This window comes from Electrophorus electricus, chromosome 24 (genome assembly GCF_041902795.1).
Source record: "Electrophorus electricus isolate QZ-2024a chromosome 24, ASM4190279v1, whole genome shotgun sequence".
Classification (NCBI taxonomy): Eukaryota; Metazoa; Chordata; class Actinopteri; order Gymnotiformes; family Gymnotidae; genus Electrophorus; species Electrophorus electricus.
Genome location: NC_137520.1, coordinates 7,023,095 through 7,041,606, shown reverse-complemented (window position 1 = coordinate 7,041,606; position 18,512 = coordinate 7,023,095). Strand labels below are relative to the sequence as shown.

At 44.0% G+C, this 18,512-nt stretch overlaps 2 protein-coding genes across 4 annotated transcripts in view; one reads left to right on the top strand and one right to left on the bottom strand.

The window, feature by feature from the left end:
- pdzrn3a (PDZ domain containing RING finger 3a) overlaps positions 1 to 12,686 on the top strand; it is a 22,617-nt gene extending 9,931 nt beyond the window's left edge. For both annotated transcript variants that reach the window (XM_081706899.1, XM_027017904.3), the window contains exons 4-8: positions 5,800 to 6,068; positions 8,310 to 8,412; positions 8,811 to 8,909; positions 9,315 to 9,428; positions 9,890 to 12,686. In XM_081706899.1, the coding sequence (XP_081563025.1) occupies positions 5,800 to 6,068; positions 8,310 to 8,412; positions 8,811 to 8,909; positions 9,315 to 9,428; positions 9,890 to 11,368 (2,064 nt within the window). In that variant the 3' untranslated portion in view covers positions 11,369 to 12,686. The remainder of the gene's footprint in view (positions 1 to 5,799; positions 6,069 to 8,309; positions 8,413 to 8,810; positions 8,910 to 9,314; positions 9,429 to 9,889) is intronic.
- Positions 12,424 to 18,512, bottom strand: ppp4r2a (protein phosphatase 4, regulatory subunit 2a). 2 transcript variants are annotated; one of them, XM_027017933.3, is made up of 9 exons: positions 18,358 to 18,512; positions 17,584 to 17,665; positions 17,169 to 17,339; positions 16,829 to 16,922; positions 16,648 to 16,685; positions 16,415 to 16,489; positions 16,146 to 16,283; positions 15,548 to 15,822; positions 12,424 to 14,572 (listed from the first exon to the last, which is right to left on the bottom strand). In XM_027017933.3, the coding sequence occupies exons 1-9, from the start codon at positions 18,389 to 18,391 to the stop codon at positions 14,235 to 14,237; spliced, it is 1,245 nt and encodes a 414-aa protein (XP_026873734.2). In that variant the 5' UTR covers positions 18,392 to 18,512; the 3' UTR covers positions 12,424 to 14,234. The 2 variants fall into 2 exon arrangements, with proteins under 2 accessions (XP_026873734.2, XP_081563026.1); XM_081706900.1 differs by having other exon boundaries at positions 16,146 to 16,220.

The window sequence follows — 18,512 nt, the reverse complement described above, 5'->3', positions numbered from 1 at the left end:
TCAAAACTAATTCTGAATGAAGGACATGTATGGTGACATACAGGATCTATTAATGAAGCATAGATTTGATGTATGTGCTCTTATTGGCAGCAATTGTCATTAATAATAATCCATACCATTATAGATGGTACATGCCTTTAATCACTTTAATTTGATCAGTAAACGCAATTTGCCTGGCCTCAGTTGAAGGTTGGAGAGAATTGTGGCCAATATTCTTAGCAAATATTCCAAGATAGTATCATCAGGCGATTTGTTTTATAAAGCATGCTTCAGCCAGGGTTCAGTCCCGTATGCACCGCACTCTGGACTGCTTTAACTCTCGCTCTACTATCTTTAAAAGCACTGATCTTAACCGTGCAGCTACAGCTCCCAGAACTGGAACTGACAAATTCCGCTCTAAACCGAAGGTCCCTGGAAGTCTTGAGTGGGGCGCAGGCTGGGGAGGTCTCTTGATCCACATCTTTTGCTGCTTACACCTCTGAAACTCCCAGGGCAGGCAGTGAAGGCTGAGGTCTGGTGTCAGGTTGGCATTCACCACGATCCAGGAAAAAAATAACGGCACGAACTCTAATGAAGAGCGGTTGCTCCTGCACAGGCTCTTGAAAGAGACAATAGCTACTGCAATCACTATAGGGGGTCTGTGTCTCGAGGGTCTCATAAATTACTCCATTACACTCCGTGCAGCCATATACTCACTCTGTACCTGTCCTTATGTTTTGTTTTTTAATTTTGCCATCATTTCTGGTCTACTTGCGTTTTACATGTAAAACGGCGTATCTGCAAGTTGTTTATGCGGTGTTTCACGCTCGGCCTACCATGGCAGTTACTATGGAAGCAGGAGACTTCAGATAAAGCCCTTTCGTGACAATGCTCTTTGTTGAATTTGGATCTTAGATGCACTTCAACAGTGGGAGTTTTACCAGCTAAAGAGCGAATACAGTTTATTTCAGTGTCTAAACAAGGCGCTCTTAATAAAACAATAACAAATTTGACTTAAGCATTCACAGTGACGTTCTATATCTTCATAGACTTATGAAGATATAGAACGTCACTGTGAATGCTTAAGTCAAATTTGTTATTGTTTTATTAAGAGCGCCTTGTTTAGACACTGAAATAAACTGTATTCGCTCTTTAGTATGTTTTTAATCAATTCTTGAGTAAATGGAGATTTGTAAAGTGGAACCAGATGGTTCAGTCAAGGTTTGCACCTTAGCTACTTAGCCACTCTCCTACATGCCCCATGTGTTGTGCTGTTTTTCTGCAGACTGGGAAATTACAATATTCAGGTCACCTGGTGGTCTAAGGAGACAGAAGTGAAATGTGGTTTACTTTATCATTTTTCTATTTGAATGCAAAAGAACCCAGACAGCATAGCCATGTCATCTAACATGAACTTTTGTATAGTTTGTTCTTTGTTTTTTTTTGTTTGTTTGTTTGGTTTTTTTTGGACCATCAACAAAGAGTTTCCTTTCACATTTATCTTCTGATGTGTATCTGGGCTAAACTACCAGCCGTCGTACCAACAGGCCAATTTAAGTAGACCTTTTCCAGCTGGGTCGGACGTCAACCAGTATCTCTGCTTGGAAGCCCTTGACAGCAACTCTGTGACCTTAAGGTTGGGATTTGAGGAGTAGCTGTCAATGGAAAATCTTACCAGTCCAAGCTAAACCAAACTTCATCGTTTAGTCTGCCTAAATCATCATTAGATTTTATAATGATATCAACTCATATTCTAATCGTGTAGCGTGCTCGGTAATCGGGTGTTCCTGAAACAGTAAAACTGACTATAAGCAGATTATTGTCAGTAAAAATCATGTTAGGACTATCTTTAAATCTTTTTCTGGCCCCTGTAGCTCATGGGGTAGAACAGATAAGCAAGGTGCTGGCAACATCAAGGTCATGGATTTAATTCCCAACCTGCATCACACTGATAAAAATTAAAGTTTCTCTGAATAAGAGTGTTTGCCAAGTGATAAAAATGTGTTACAAGCAAACACCATTTCTATCTCGTATAATTTGCTGTGAGTAAACAGCTCCTGACTTTATTTAATATAGTTCATCTGTCACGGATAATGTTTTTCCTTATAGCATTCAGAATTGGATTTTAACAACTGAGCCAGAATAAAGAGTTTGAATGATGCTTTAATAAGTCTAGAACACAAATGCCCCATGGGGAAGGAATTTTGTGGAATCTCGCAGCACAGCCAGGCAAGGATGTAAAAGCGAGTTGTTGGTTTGAGCCCGCTGATGTGGACCGTTTTCCTCGATGTTGAAAGCACGTTAAACCAGAGACCAGAACACGCTGGCCCAGGTGGCGTAATGGGTTCACGCACATGTTTTGTACATGCTTTCCCCGACGTGCGCTGTGGCATGTCTTCACGTGCACGGATGTTTAAGAGATGTTTACAGCTCAGGCTTGGATCCTTGGGCATAGCGTTGCTGCTGTGTTATTATGATAATTGTTTTGTTTTTCACAGAGGTAGGCAGTGCCAATATAACGGAAGCAGTCGGACGCCGTAATTTGTAGAACCCCTGCAGGAAAAAGACATGCATTGCACTAGTCATTCTTATCTAGAACATTGTTCAGCGGGCCTACCCATGTTTTCTCTTTAGGGTGGTAGATTTGGGTACCCAGCTCTCTGGTACTGTTAAGTAGGGGAGGTATTCATTTGAGATGCAAAATTTCACACTGGCTCTTTATGTCCATTGATTAAACCATTGAATTGAAGTTGCTGCAGGTGACATATCTAGGTTGGCACAAGTGCTTGCTTGCTTGCAAGCATTTATAATATTCATGAGTTTGCCAACTCCCAGGACGATATTGCCATGCAAGAGGCATTACTCAGTTCTTAAACCGACTGATTTTGAAGTTCAAGCTTAAAGGAAGATTTGGAAAAATAAGATGATATGCATGGTGGCTTGCATTCTGTCTGATTGAATTCCATAACCCTCCATCATTCCATAACAGTTAAAACATTTTGAGATGCCGGACTGATAATGAGCCTTCTGGAGAATGAATTAAATCAATTATGAAGCAATTTAATGAACTGCGTTAGCTATAATTAACCATGATTGCAGCTCAATTAGCGCTTAGCTCAGTTAGCTTAGTTTACTGAATTCCAAAAGGAGAGCAGTAAATCTGGGGGTTGCCATGGTTTATCTTAAACCAACTCTCACTGCTCTTTTGTGTTTTGTCTACCCTGAGCACCACAAATCCCTAGAGCATTTGACAGGAGTCTCTGCTTTAAACTGGCACGGGTCTTATCACTGCGTGCAAACGCTACAGCAAACTGGAGCGCCGCCTATGGGAATTTGTCCTGTGATATATGACTCACAAGCAGAGATCCTCATTAGGTTAATAGAGCTGTGAAGCAAGCATGAAGGGACATTAAGCACACTACTGAGATTATGTCCCTGGAGCAAGAGATGCATAATACAACCGTCAGCAGGCAGATAAGGACTAGCAGATATCGCTTGACTGTAATGCTTGAAAATAATACCTTCAATTTTAAACTTTAAAGGCTGAGTAGATATTAAAAAATGTGCCCAACTTCTCCCACTAAGACACACTTACGCCGGCATGGGCCGAATTACAGCACATGCTTTTATTACTTTTTTGACAGGAGCCTGTGAGGTTAGTGAGTTGGATTTGATTAATCAGCCAATAATGAGGTGAGCACAGCAAGGGGCAAAAAAGTATGTCCAAAATACTTTGCAGGGGAATTTTAAAATAATAAACGCAATAAAAAGTAGAGGTTTTATGAAGACTGGAGTTGGTGCAGGGTCTGTAGTAAGCAGTAAGTCGCTAAGTCCGCAGAATATCTTTTGCTGCTTATTTGATGCTGAATTCAATGTCATCTTCGCCTCCCCAGGCCATAACATGGCCCCTCATAATGGCACCTTAATACAGCCTTAAGCGAACATACAGTGAATACACAGAAGTGAAAATACCTTATCCGTACAGCCCACAGTTGACCTGTAATCCTGGCCGGCTTGCTGTATTGCGTCACGGGTCAAAGATGCCGCAGGGGCAGAGACCAGATACGCTTTCCTCACAGGCTAAACCACCTTGTCACTCTTTACTACCGTTACAGGAGTAACGAGTAACGGTGCCCTCGGGTCTGCGTGCCGGCGTGTGACGAGCCTAACATCAAACAGACTGGGAGACAGCAGAAAGAATACTGCAGCTGAGTGTGAGGAAGAAGCAGGGTGCTCTCTCTCTCTCTCTCACACACACACACACACACACACACACACACACACACACACACACACATTTCTGTTTCAGTCCCTGCAGACAGACCTGTCCGTTTTTCTATCCCTGTCTTTGTGGGGACTGTGTACTCCTTTGCTTTGCCATCGGGGGATGATGTCTTTGTGCTTTACTAAGCACAGAGGAACACTACAGGCTACTACAGATTTGTCAGGTAGATAAAAATCACTTAAATACAGATTAATGTTGTATATGTTGCATTTTTATTATATGGTCTGAAGAACTGTTTCCCCACTCTAATTGTGTAAGGCATCGTTGATCTTAATTTTCTTGCTGGTAATTATACTCACGACAAAATGTTCCAATATCACATCAGGGAGACATATCAATATAAGGGAGGAATGTGTTTGCAGTGGCTATCTGCATTTAACAGGGTCATGATAGTGTCACACACTACTGTGGAAGAGGGGATAATGTTTGTGACCCAGACAAAATATTTGGAATGTGTTTGTTTGTTTGTGCGATTTGGTCTGTTGTAGCCAAAACCACTAACCCTGTATCAACAGTCTCTTTATAAGTAGCTACCACTGCAATCTAACCTCTATTTGTCCTCGCGTATGCCAGTGCTTCATCACCATACAACAGTATTCCCTTTTGCTAACTACTTTTTAATATTCTATAATTTAACATAAAGAGTGGAATAATATAAGAAATGTCTGTCTGGAGTGCATAAGTGTTTGTGCAATATGATTTGTGCGCTAAAGTAGCCCAAACGCAGTCTTTCCCAGGCTAAACAGCATCACCGTGCATGGAGGAGAGATCACGAGTGAATCTCCGTATGGACTGAACAGTCTTCCACTTCCAAACTGGGAAACCTGTTGTACTGTGAAACTAATAACACGTTCATTGATAAGTTAGAGCTTCCCTTATTAGCCTTAACTGGAGCGAATCTATCTCCGGGTGGGATTCAAAGACATTTACACAGCTTATTGATTCCCAATCAAGCCGAACTCATGTGGTTGCCTGTGATTATATTAAGAATTGCTTAGCTCCTAAATGTTGGGATGTTTAGGCTAAAATAGCGCAAAGCCAATCAGCTTTAATCTTCCAAAATCATTATGTCTTCATATGCTAGAGGCGAGGCCTAGGCTAGTGCCCTTCAGGTTACCACCAAGCTGTTTGCAATTTTTTAAATGACATAAGTTCTCACCAGAGACTTCAAATTACCGTTTTAACTCAAATGCCGCGATTATTGTACATTTGTCATCACCTCAAGACAGGCAATTTCCACAGCATTCAATCTAAATATGCTTTTCAAATTAATTAGACTCTTCCATGTCAAAATATGGATTGCCTTGAAAGTAAATCCCCACAGCTTTTTCATCTGTTTTAACAGAGATGTCACTCAGACCAATGCACATATAACAGGCAACTCGGTATAATGGCTCCTCTGCTGAGATCCTGATCTTAATGTACTTATTCTCATGTAAAATAAGTGTTAACATTTGCTTTGTGTGAAGATAATCGGCATCACCGTAGTCTCACGTACTTGTGGCATGATTTTCTCTCACTTTCTCTTCCTGTAGGTAAATGGAAAGGACCTTTCTCTGGTCACACACAGTCAGGCAGTAGAGGTTTTCTGCATGGCCAGAGACCGTGTTGAGGTTGAGGTACTGCGCAGGGCTGCCCCTGCTAAGACGTCCAACTCTCCGTCACCAGACCCCAGAGGGGTGGACGCCAGCACCCAGACAGGTGACTCTCTGGAACACAAAGAGCCAGTGGTGAATGTCGCCTCTTCTACTACATCTTTGGGCATGACCATGCCGGATAAACACAAATGCCTTTTTCCCATTGCGTAAGTTGTCTTGATTTTTTAGGAAAGTATTTAAAGGTTTTTTTTTTGCAACTGTTTGTGACCATGTATCTAGTGATTGTGTACCACAGGGTACAGCAGACTCAATTAAAAAACAAACAAACTGTGAGTTAATATAATTTTGAATTAGAATTTGACTTTTTTGAGTGGCACACATGGAAATGATGGCCCTATTTTACGATTAGTCTTCTTGCTTCAGGGTCCCATATGTAATTGGAAAAAATGCACATGCCTAAATAATGCCTAAATAAAAATGAAATATACGCTCAGAATATTCCACTTTTTCGCCCAGAAAACTTCCAGAGTTATCTTAACATTAAGGTTCAGGTTATTGTCCTGCTATAAGGTAAAGTGCTGCCTAATGACATTTTAAGATATTTGGTTGGATATGAGTGGCTAAGATGTTTTGTACATTTGAATTCATATTGCTGCTGCTTATAGCAATCTCACCAGTAAAGCCCAGTGATCCATATCCTCTCTGACCAGTAAAGCTCAGTGATCCAGATCCACTCCCACCAGTAAAACCCAGTGATCCAGATGCACTCCCACCAGTAAAGCCCAGTGATCCAGATGCACTCCCACCAGTAAAGCTCAGTGATCCAGATCCTCTCTCACCAGTAAAGCTCAGTGATCCAGATCCTCTCTGACCAGTAAAGCCCAGTGATCCAGATCCTCTCTGACCAGTAAAGCCCAGTGATCCAGATCCTCTCTGACCAGTAAAGCCCAGTGATCCAGATCCTCTCCCACCAGTAAAGCCCAGTGATCCAGATCCTCTCCCACCAGTAAAGCCCAGTGATCCAGATCCTCTCCCACCAGTAAAGCCCAGTGATCCAGATGCTCTCCCACCAGTAAAGCCCAGTGATCCAGATGCACTCCCTCCAGTAAAGCCCAGTGATCCAGATGCACTCCCTCCAGTAAAGCCCAGTGATCCAGATGCACTCCCTCCAGTAAAGCCCAGTGATCCAGATGCACTCCCACCAGTAAAGCCCAGTGATCCAGATGCACTCCCACCAGTAAAGCCCAGTGATCCAGATGCACTCCCACCAGTAAAGCCCAGTGATCCAGATGCACTCCCACCAGTAAAGCCCAGTGATCCAGATGCACTCCCACCAGTAAAGCCCAGTGATCCAGATGCACTCCCACCAGTAAAGCCCAGTGATCCAGATGCACTCCCACCAGTAAAGCCTAGTGATCCAGATCCAATGCCACCAATAAAGCCCATTGATCCACTGGCAGCCATGTGTCCACATTGTATTCCCTTGACACGTCACATTTGTCCATAACATTATTTCCTGCGTTCCTAAAAGTGACAGGCTTCAAATGATACATAAACCCCAGGGGTAGAATCAACCCCAGGTCTAGAATCAAGCTCAGGCCTAGAATCAAGCCTAGGTCTAGAATCAGGCCCAGCTCTCTTGTGCATGAACTACTAATGCAGCGATACAGGTGGCCAAGAATGAATTGAGCAGCCATTTGTCCAATTAATTTTGCTTACAGAGTGCATTTTAAATGTATGTTTATGAACCCAGTGTACTTATCTACATGACTACATATGATATCTCTTGGTATATACTAGGCCCTGCATGGGGTGCCCTCCTACAGCTATGATTAATTAATATGCATGAGTTTGATATTTTGGAATAATCACATGAGCGGCTTAAAGTAGGTCAGTAACTTGATTTTGGGATCTTCATCGGCTTTTCGCCTGTTTGAGTTTACGGCAGTTATAACTGAAGGTAACTAATGTTGTTGTATATTTTAACCCCAATACCTTAATTAATTGGCTGTTATATCATATCTAGTACTTAACTGACGACTTTATAGCTGCTGTCTGTCATTCATTTATGATGATATCTTTGTCTGATCGATTTTCTCAAACGTATACAATGCATGACTTGAAGTGTGAGCTTAAAAGGTAATCTGTTCGCCTAGGTTTTCATTACCAAACTATGTTCTCACCTGTGCATGTTCCTGTTGTCAGCTGAACCATGTAAAGGAAGCAAATTCCTAATACTCACATTATCTGCCTACATGAGACAAAGGTTACATCCATGGTTACGTTTGAAGTGTTACAGTGGAAGCCAGAGGAAATGCTGTAGGCCGTGATTCATACGGTGTCCAGAGCACACGGCCACTGCGTGTGAAATGCCACCTGCAGAGTTAAATGAAGGCACTGTTGTAGCGCTTAGCATTAATTTAGGATGCCGGTATTTTCAATTACAGGAGTCAAGCAGAAAGCTGTGGGTCCAGCCATGGGATGTTTTCCCCTAGGTACTCATCTGAGGACAGGCTGAAAGGCTCAAGGCAGGGAGAAGTCTGTCATGAGGTATTTCTTCTACTTGTCCACATGGACACACTCCCTTGCCAGCTCAGGAGTCCAATTGCAAATGGCTGCAAAATGTGTTTTGCTCTTTGAAGACATTTTTGAGATCTATATGTATGGTTAGTAAACTGTATGATGCAGTTGTGGTCGCCTGAGTAAGATTTCTCCTAGTGAGATAAAGTTAATCAATCACTCTATTATTCCACTCTGTTACCCTAGCAAGAAATAAATGATAGATTGAAAGAAATATGCTTTTTAAAAATCTGATTAAAAAATAAATAAATAAATCAGCGCACCTACTATTAAAGTTTAATTAAAAGCATTTTTAATGTCATGAGTGGTTTTATTTGAGTTCAAGAACTGGAATTCAATGCATTCATAAGCGTCTATCTCTTGTTTAGGAGGTGGAGCCGAGAACGACCACTCAAGACAAGCTGGCAGCTCTGACAGTATGCTGTAAGACGGAAGATGGAGATGAAACCGGTTTTTATGTGTGTGAGGTAAGAGTCAAAAATAAAACTTTAAAAATAGAATAAAATTTAAAAATGTAACTCTTTTAACTTCAGAGTACTAATAACATACATGCTCATCCAGAGGGTTTAGCAGTGCTAGATGAGAGAAGGGTGAGAGAAGGTGACCATATTATTCAATATTATTGGATAAGTGAATAATCAATACTATTGAATATTATATCCATATTTATCTTTTTTTTTTTTTTTTTGCATTGACTCCTGGGTTCTTCCCTAGTTATATGCAACATGTGTATCAGTTTGCAATTTGCATTTTGTTCAGAGACCAGTGTGGTGGAGAACCATCAGCCCAGGAAGGCCTAAGAAAGAACATTACCCAGTTTCGCTGCTTAACAGGTGAGAGCGCTACTAGATGTTCTTCTTTGCCCTGCTCAGGATGACGGGCAGTTGGAGGAAGATGAGAACAATTTGCGAGATGATTTGCACATGGATATGCCGGGGCCACAGCACTGCCAAGCCATACAGCTCAGTGGAAGCCGGCTCCATCAGGTAGGGACCTGCTGGCACGTTCTCGTCTGGTTTTTACTAGCATCACTTTTCCAGCTCATGTATGTCAGAGGCAGGAAAAATGTCAGGCACTTGTAAAATGTGTCCTCTGGGTAAGACACAGATTCTGTCAAAACCCTGACAAAGGAGGCAGATTCGGTACAGGCAGGGGAAAAAGCATGCACAAAAATTGTTTGAGCTATTTTTCAAAAAACGTTTTCAGCTGCTGTGCAATATCTGGTTTATTGTGTATTGAATACAGGGCTTCACTTCTAATAGCTCTTAACCTTTTCTGTTATGCACATCCAATCAGCAAAAGTGTACATAAAATGTATATTAAGGAATAAAGCTTTGACTGGTTAACATAGATAACATCGATAATAATGTAATAAAAATTGTTTTCTTATATAGTCTATAGAAGCAATTACCCTTAACGCATTAGATTTGGATTTGAATCCATCCAGAGAGAGCCTGAGGAAGATGGAGGAACTACAGACACGGCCACTGTCTCCAACCAGCACAAAAAAGACAGCGGTGTCAGCCGCACGGACCAGATCACACGCAACGATGAGAGTTCCGAGCAGGAGAACCCGGGTGATGAGCAGACCTTCACCTCCGACCCCCTTCTAAGCCCATGTAGAAGCCAGGGCTCCGACCGAGGCCATCTGTCCAGCAGACATGCACACTGGAGTCACGAGTCCCTTCTCTCTGTCGACGGTGTGGAGTTCCCGAGTGAACCCGAGCTAGAGCGCGGGCGCTTCCAGGAGCTGCTTGAGTCGAAATGTCTGGTGAGCGAAGCCACTCCCTTTGCAAGCGCGACGTCACGTAGTAACGTCCTTAGTTCGCGTTGTGAGGAGCAAGAGGTTCGGACGCTCGATGAAGAGCTAAGCAAGGTCAAGCTGGAGTGCTTGAGTTTCATACGAGCGTGCAGGTTCCAGCGGGAGGCCCGAGGCCAGCAGCCGAGCCGGGATTCTGGAGCACAGCTGGGATGTACCAGTGAGGGCGGCGCTACCAGAGGACAGCAACGGTACGGCTCTGCCACCGGAATCCCGGAGCAAATGGGCAAAGAGAGCTCCAGCGCCTACAACACAGGAGAGAGTAGCCCTAGTTCATCTCCCGCGCTTGAGCTTCCCCCACACACTGGACTGTCCAGAGGAACAGAGAGGAGCAGTGAAGATGCCTTCACACACAGACACGAACCCATCCCAGCGTCTTCTAAGCATACGCTGTCCCCTATACAACAGACCATGCCCACCAAGACCTGGGCTCCCTCTGAAGAGTCTGGGACAGCCAATCAGGGGAGAGGAAAGGGGCATTCGGGTAGGAGCGGCCCGGCTACCTCTCTCCGTTCGCCCCACAAACACGCCCACATCCCGGCGCACGCCCAGCATTACCGCAGCTACATGCACCTGGTGCAGCAGAGGGCGGCCGTGGAGTACGCCTGGAGCGAGGCCAGCCAGAGCCGGAGCCCCCGGGGCTCGCCGGCGGCCAAAGCGCCCAAGGCAGAGTGGAGGGTGAAGATCCGCAACGACGGCACGTGTTACGTCACCGGGCGGCCCAACCGGGAGGAGCTGCTGAGGGAGCGGGCCCTGCGCATCCAGCAGGAGCGCTATGGCACCACCACGGACGAGGAGACAGCGAGCCAGCTGAAGGTGGGCCGCTACTGGACCAGAGAGGAGCGCAGGAGGCATGTGGCCCAGACCAGAGAACATCGTCTGCACAGGGAGGTCGCCAGGCAGTGTCACCCGGGGCAGCAAGTCAGACGGGCGGGGGACGAGGGGGAGCCCAACATCCTTCAGCTCAGCCACAAGAAGGCGATGAAGACGAGAAACAAGAAGATCTTGGACAACTGGATGACTATCCAGGAACTGCTGACGCATGGTGTGAAGTCACCAGATGGAATGAGGATGTACAGTCCCCTCCTGTCCGTCACCACAGTGTAAGGGTCTGCAGACTGGGCTCTTACAGACCTCCACGAATATTACTTTTAACTGAACCACAGCAATTCTGCCAAACCAAAATCAGATATGTTTTCACTACTTATAAATAAATGGCCTATCTGGAAAATTAAGGTTTTTTTAGTAGAGGATGGAGGAAAGTGTATTTACACGCAAATGTAGCTCAAGGCTAAATGTCATCCTCTGTAGACCTCAACCACCAATAATTGCTGAAAACGTTAAATCCAACCACCATGATAATTGGACTCATATATACCAGCATTGGCAGGCGCATGAAATTTACCCCTGAAATAATGCATCACTACTTTTAACATCCAAGACTTTTTGTTCTGTTCAAAGTTCAAAACAACATATGAATCTTCATTGTTTTTTATGCAATTAAGGTTAGAGGTTCAAAAAAACAACGAATTGAGGGAAATGCTTTTTTTCCCAATCTGACAGTAACTTCCAAATATCAGCTTTGAGAGAGAGCTTTTTAAGAACCCAGGAGCACTCCTTAACAATGTTTTTTAAATTTAAAATGGTAAACAATATTTCAGATGTGAAAAGCTGTTGCAAATATCGTTTGCAAATTGCTGGAGATATTATTGCACATGATTATAAATCACCCATATTAAATATTTATAACTGCTAAGTAAAATGTAATTAATTAGTGTCTGACACAATAATGGGTTTTAAATTAAGGTTAATTTTGTGAGGGAATAGCTTGACCAGGGGGGTTCATACTGGCTATGTGAAGATGAGCTATACACAAATTCATTTTAACACAAATGCCCTCACAGTGGGAATAACTGTTAGGCATAACTTTAACTGCCCCTTTCAAAAATTATCCATAGGCTGCTTTGGCCTCTCAACTCCAAACGAGTCAGTGCAGCTGAAACCTGCGTTTCATGTTCCATATGTCGGTGCTCAGACACACCCCCGTTCAACGCACAGTGCCTGGCAATTACTTGAGGAAACAGCTGATACGTCAGGCGAGTTAAAAAAAGTACAGAGAGAAGACCATCTCCTGGAGTGTATGCACTACCCAGAACCAACAGTAGGATCAAACTAATGTTTTTATTTTTAAAAAAGGTCAGCATATTAACAATAAAAGGAGAGTCACATCTAACACGGTTTTAAGTGACAGTATTCCAAAATTTATTTCATTCTTAACGGCCACCACTTGGCCAGGCACAAATGAAGCATACCATTTTAAGTGTTAACATTTATTGCTTTTTATGAATACTGTATTGAAAGCCTAGGCATTCGGCTCACTTTTTTTTTTTTACTTTACACAAAAGCCGTGAACACTTCATTACAATCTACAAAATCTACTTTACTGAAATTTAAAAATTCTAAATATCAAAAAGGAGTTGTGGAAAGATGATGGGCTGTACACGTTAGCGCAGATGCTGAAGAGGAAGAAAGACAGAGGGGATGTGTTAATGAGTGAATTATTGAACATTTATATGCACGGCCTTTACTAGGAAACAAAGGGGAAACAAACATGTTAAAAAATAAACAAACATCACAAAGCCAAAAAAAAGACTGCACAATAGTGGTTAAAAACATACACAGGCTAACATGACCGTCACTCTTAAATGACTTACACTGATAAACATGTGCATGGTTCTCTAATGCCGAGGACACTGCAGTCCATTTACCAGCACCATGAAACACTGAAATCTCCACCAGATGGGAGCATAAAAAAGCGACATAAAAAAAAAATAATAAAAGTGAAAAATGAAACTTTTTTGCTGCTACTGTGCACATTACAGCAGTCTGTTGAGCCCATGTAGGACGCTCAAGAGCTCAAGCTGAGCACAGCGATGAGGGAACGGAAAGAGCGGCTGTTCCTCGAATTTCCGCAAGGAATTCTACAAGACTCATCAGCGCCTGAACAGACTGCACAAGAGGGCAACAGGTCGACAGTGAAAGCACACTTAACCCTAACCCCGCTCCAAACGCAGACACATGCAATTCCGAGGCTCCGTCCCAGAGCATGTAAAGCAGTGAATGCCGTGAGAAGGGAACGGAGATGCTCCGAACTGAGTCGGCAACTAAGCAAGTGCCGGAGGCTGTATGGATGAAGCGATACCATACGAGATCTGAACTGGACGGTGTCCGAGTAAACAGCAAATTTAGAAAACTGTTGAGAAGGAAGTCATTGGTCTGTTGGCTAATTTTTTAAAAAGTGAGAATGCTTGAGTATTATGAAAAAAGCCTGATTTCAGTAACTCAGGTTACATGATCCTCCATTCGGTTTATCTTTGGTTTGCAATGAATGCACCCGTGAACTGAACTTCACGGTTTAATCCCGCATGGTATCGCTTTAAGAGGCATGCCCATGGAATGTTTAATCCATAGTTTGTAGGTTAAAGTCTATTGTCCTCACCGCATAAACTTGGTCCGGGCGGAGCGGGGGAGGGGGGAATGGGAAGTATACTTGTACAAAAGCACACACAAACCTTTGCCACACATTTCCATACAGAGACGTTTAATGAAATGTAGCATCCCAACACTTGTAGGACACGTTACTGATGGAGGTGAGAAATATGATTAGATTACAAAACCTGCCATGGACTGAAGGCTCGTCAGGGAATTCAAAAGCCTCAGGAAACACATCAGATTCAACGAGCCTCAAGTAGTTAAAAACGTTATCCAGAACCAATACACAAAATGCAGTGTGGCCAACCAAAGAAGGGGTCACAAGAGGCGTGTAGAGACCTGAGAGGGTCAGGGTTCTCTGGGTGGCCACAAGAATGCCCTCTTCTTGCGTAAGGTAACAAGGTTCTCGTTTCTTTACAGGACGGGTGCTTTGGGCCTGGTATGGTGCAGTGTAAAAATTCAGTGGCAAAAACCCCTGTGTTCACTCTTGCTCCATGGTGTCATCTGCAGTCTCTGGGCTGGCTGAACTGTTCCCTGCGCTGCTGCTGCCCTCTGCTGTTGGCTCTGTGGAACTGCAGGGAGAGGCTTGCACAGGCTCCATGGTGGATGCTGCCTCCTCACTGCTGCTACTGCTTACTGGGTCAAGCTTCTCCTCAGCCTCCTGCTTTTCGGTAGGCTCCTCCCCCACCGGCTGGCTGTGCTGCTCTGATGGATCCGATTCACAGGCGCTGTCCTGACTCTGGGCTGGACCGGGAGAATGTTCCATCTCCGATTGGCTGCCCCCGTCATCTACGGACTCCGACTGCGTGCTGGAGGGTTCTGAGGAGAGAGGAATGAACGCAATACATCTGCAGACAAGCTCAGAGCAGACAGTAAAATGCCATCTAAACCACTGTGACACTGAAGCTAGCAGGCAGAAGAACCGCCATCATTTGAAACACCTTAAACGATGTTTACTCAGGTACAGCCTCACAAGGATCACAATGTCCCAACTACTTTGAAGAGGATGCACATTTCTCTATATAGTACAGAGAGAGAGAAAGAAAAAAGAAAGGTAATTCAGTGCAGCTGGCCAATCTATACTGGGTGGCAGCCAGCTATTGATTTCCAAGCAGCCTAAATGTTTGATTGTCTGGAAATGTGTACATGATGTCCATTTAAGGGGCCATTTTAATGTGTGGAAAGCTTTCTTGTCCAGGTGATATCCAGCAGCAGGCAGGGCTTGCCAAGACCTGGATGTGCAAAGCTACAATATCGCCTAGATCTGCATGTGTTGCAGGCGTAGCCGTGGATTAGCTTCTTTTTTTTGCCTGCTGCGGGGTAGAAGTTTCTTTTAATGTGAAGACACGACAACGCCTATGACTAAGCCACATCAGAGCTGCTATAAATGGCATCTTGTATGTTACTGAAGGTGCAACCATTAAAGCATAAAAAGCTACACATGCAATCCAAACTTTGTGCAGCTGAGTTTACATAAGTCAGTAGTGAGAGGAGACGGGGACACAAAACCTTTGCGCCTTTTTGGAGTCTCACACACATGCATGCACGCGGGAAAGTAAAAACGCTCAAGATCCTGCCAGTCCCAGTCACCAAAACCAATCCCCACTACTTACAAACGGATCTTTCAGACCAACAATTTATCAATTTAACAATGTGCCAGAAAGTCTGTGCTTGCGATTATGCTCCGAGCAGGGCACTGCAGCCAAAATAAAGCCTCCTGATAGTTTACAGATGAGGAATAAAGGCCAGAAGTCGTGCGCTGAGCAAGAGCGACGATGGAGCGTCGGACCCTACCCTGCTCGTCAGAACAGACGGTGTGAGTGTCCTCCGTCTCAGGGCTGTCGCACGGCACTGGTTGCGGCGAATCCGAGGGGCTCCCGGCGGGCGAGACACAGGGCAGCCCTGTACTTCCGGCCTCGTCCCGCGTCTCCTCCTCGCCATCGTCGAACTTAAGCCGTTTGGCGTCGTGCCTCGCCTCCTCATCCTCCGGCTCCTCTTCCTTCTCCCCACGATGCTTGCTTTTCTTCGGCGCCCTGCCCAAGCTCGCTGCGTCCGGTCGCACGGGATCGCTGAAGGGAAGTCACAAATGGTCGCTTTGGCCCAGGTTTACAGTGGGTATAATTGGCTCTAATGTGTGATAAAAGTGCCGTCTGTGGCTACGTAGCGTCTCACTGTACTTACACTCAGTGGATATCAAACATGGCTTCCCCTGGTTAGAATTCGTGAGGTACATCTTTGCAAGACACACATTTGACAAAGGTTAGCCTAACGTGTGGAGATTCCTACTGTGGGACGGCATCCAGTAAAAGGCACTGTGCCTTTCCTCCTTTAGCGAAGCAGTGTGTCCAACGGCTACAAATAGATCGGAAAGGGGCAGGCCTGGAGGACTTACTCGACTGTTCTTTCTGTCAGCTCAAGACCTTGTTCCTTGTTCTCTGTGCTGTCAGGGAGGCCATTGGAAGCTACACTGTTGGACAAAGAGAGCTTTGGTCTGTTCACAGGCCTGGGAGTTCCTGGACCATTCACATTTCTGGAGGAGGAATAAGTAAATTTAAATGTTATCTATTAACACGGCTACTTGCACTACTAAACAGAGCATTGAGAATCTCACACACACACACACACACACACACACAATGCTATGACACTGTTAACCCTTACCTATCTGGAAAAGCAGAGGCATTTCCCAGAAACATGACTCCATTCATTCTATTCATACAGGTGGATCCATTCTTCCTTCAAAGACAAAATGGCATATCCGAGCATGAACATTTAGTAACGTTATGTTACATCAGGCAGGGTAACAAGATGCATGCATCACAATGCGCAGGCAGGCAACAAATCTGAAGGGGGTTACCTAAAAAACAATTAAAAAAAAAAAAGGTTTTACTTACTCTGAGGTAGGATACACACAGCTGACCACCATCACATTCTGCAAGACAAGAGGCCAGCAAGGTTCATTGTTTTGAAAGAAGTGAAAGTATGTAAGACTAAGTGCACATACTTTCACTGCACTGGTAACACCGCATAGTGTGAAAGCGGGCGCAGCCAATGAGCTTCAGGGATACCACCTACCTTTTCCACGCCTCGGAGGAACTTGTCCGTTCCTGTGTAGTTTCTCTTCGGCTCGGTGAGTAGCTCGCACAGCCGCTGGATTGTGAAAGGGATCCTAGAACAATTCATCATGTGAAAAAGTTTGCAAATTTAAACAAACTCCGGTACAGAGGGCTAACCCTTTACTTGCATTCTGAACTGTTTTTGACATGAAAAATGGTGCATTTTACTTTAACATATCTATTAGATCACTAATGACAGGGTGCTATAAGCACACAGCTGAGTGCATCACATTTTAGGAAATATCTTGCACATAATAGAAAATAGGAGGAGTGCACTGAGTCAATTCACTTTTTCTTACCCACTGTAGCCATCCACAATTTTAAGTATCCTTTCCTTCATCTCCTCAAAGGGAATATATTCAACATTGGGATTGGCAGGACCACGCTGTTCTGGAGATGAGGCTTTGAAATCATCCATCACTTTCTCCAGTTTGAAGAGAAAGTAGCTTTTAAACTGGGACCACTGAATCCTAAGACACACAGCAAGAATTTTAAATCTTCGAAAAGGAAAAATGGTGCATTAATGCATTTGTAATTGTTACCTAAATCAATTCCACTTCCCTAGAATGTTTGCGTGCTAATGAGATCCATTTGAACTACACTAACAGCACCAGTGCTGTTAAAGATCAATTAAAACAAAAAGGCAATATTGTGATCATTTGTATTATTGTTTAATTCCCTATAGAAAAAGTATGTAACGCTAAAACAACTCACATCGTTTCTCCAGTTTTGGCAATATGGCACAAAAACTGATCCAAAATAGGGCATGTTTCTTTTTTCCCTTTCTTCTCAAAATCTGCAATAAACAGATTGCATTTAGTGCATTTAAAATGTTACATTTGCTAAAACAACAAGAAATGCTGACAACTTGGAATTGCACAATCAGACAGCACTGGCAACGCATCAATTGCATTCTTTCGAAGTTACGCGTTAAAACGTGAATTAATTGTCCTCGCATAGCAACACCCTTACACTGGCTCCAACTGCACGGCCACGGTGCCAGTTTGTCTTGCTAGCTAACAGGAACGCAGGAAGCTGAGTACGCTAGCCTGCTAGTTAGCCTGCTAGCTAACCTGAGTGGAAAGCTAACTTGCTATCTTAGCCAAACTGCCGGCTTCGGAAGCTAGCTGCCAGTGCGGTTCTGGTCCTGAGAAACAATATTAATAGCTAGCTAGCCAGTCAAATGGCTGAATAGCCAAGTAGCCAGCGCAAGATGGAAATATATTAAGTTTATGCTTTAGCGTTTTAGACGGTAACTGTTTAGGTAGATAACCGCAGGACTCATCACTTGGCAAACAATCTAGCTAATCAGCTAGCCATCTATATCTAGCTGGCTGGCTAGTTAGCTACTTAGCTAAGCTAGCTAGCTTCGGTCGTCTTAATATTGTGCAGCGTTAACGTTACCCAGCATTACCTTAAATATATCAACTTTACACTTTCGTACGTGAACCCTTGCTAGCGCTGCACTCCGAGCGCTTATTTTATTACCTCTGAAGGCGCCGAGAAGTGAGTCGATTTCCATGATCGAGGTGTCGCTAATGAGCAGGTCTCCCTGAATCCAGCTGGAAACAGAAAGATGGCAACAGCGACACTAATATGGCGCCTGCGATGTCACTACCTGCCGGTGAGAAAGTGGGGAAAGC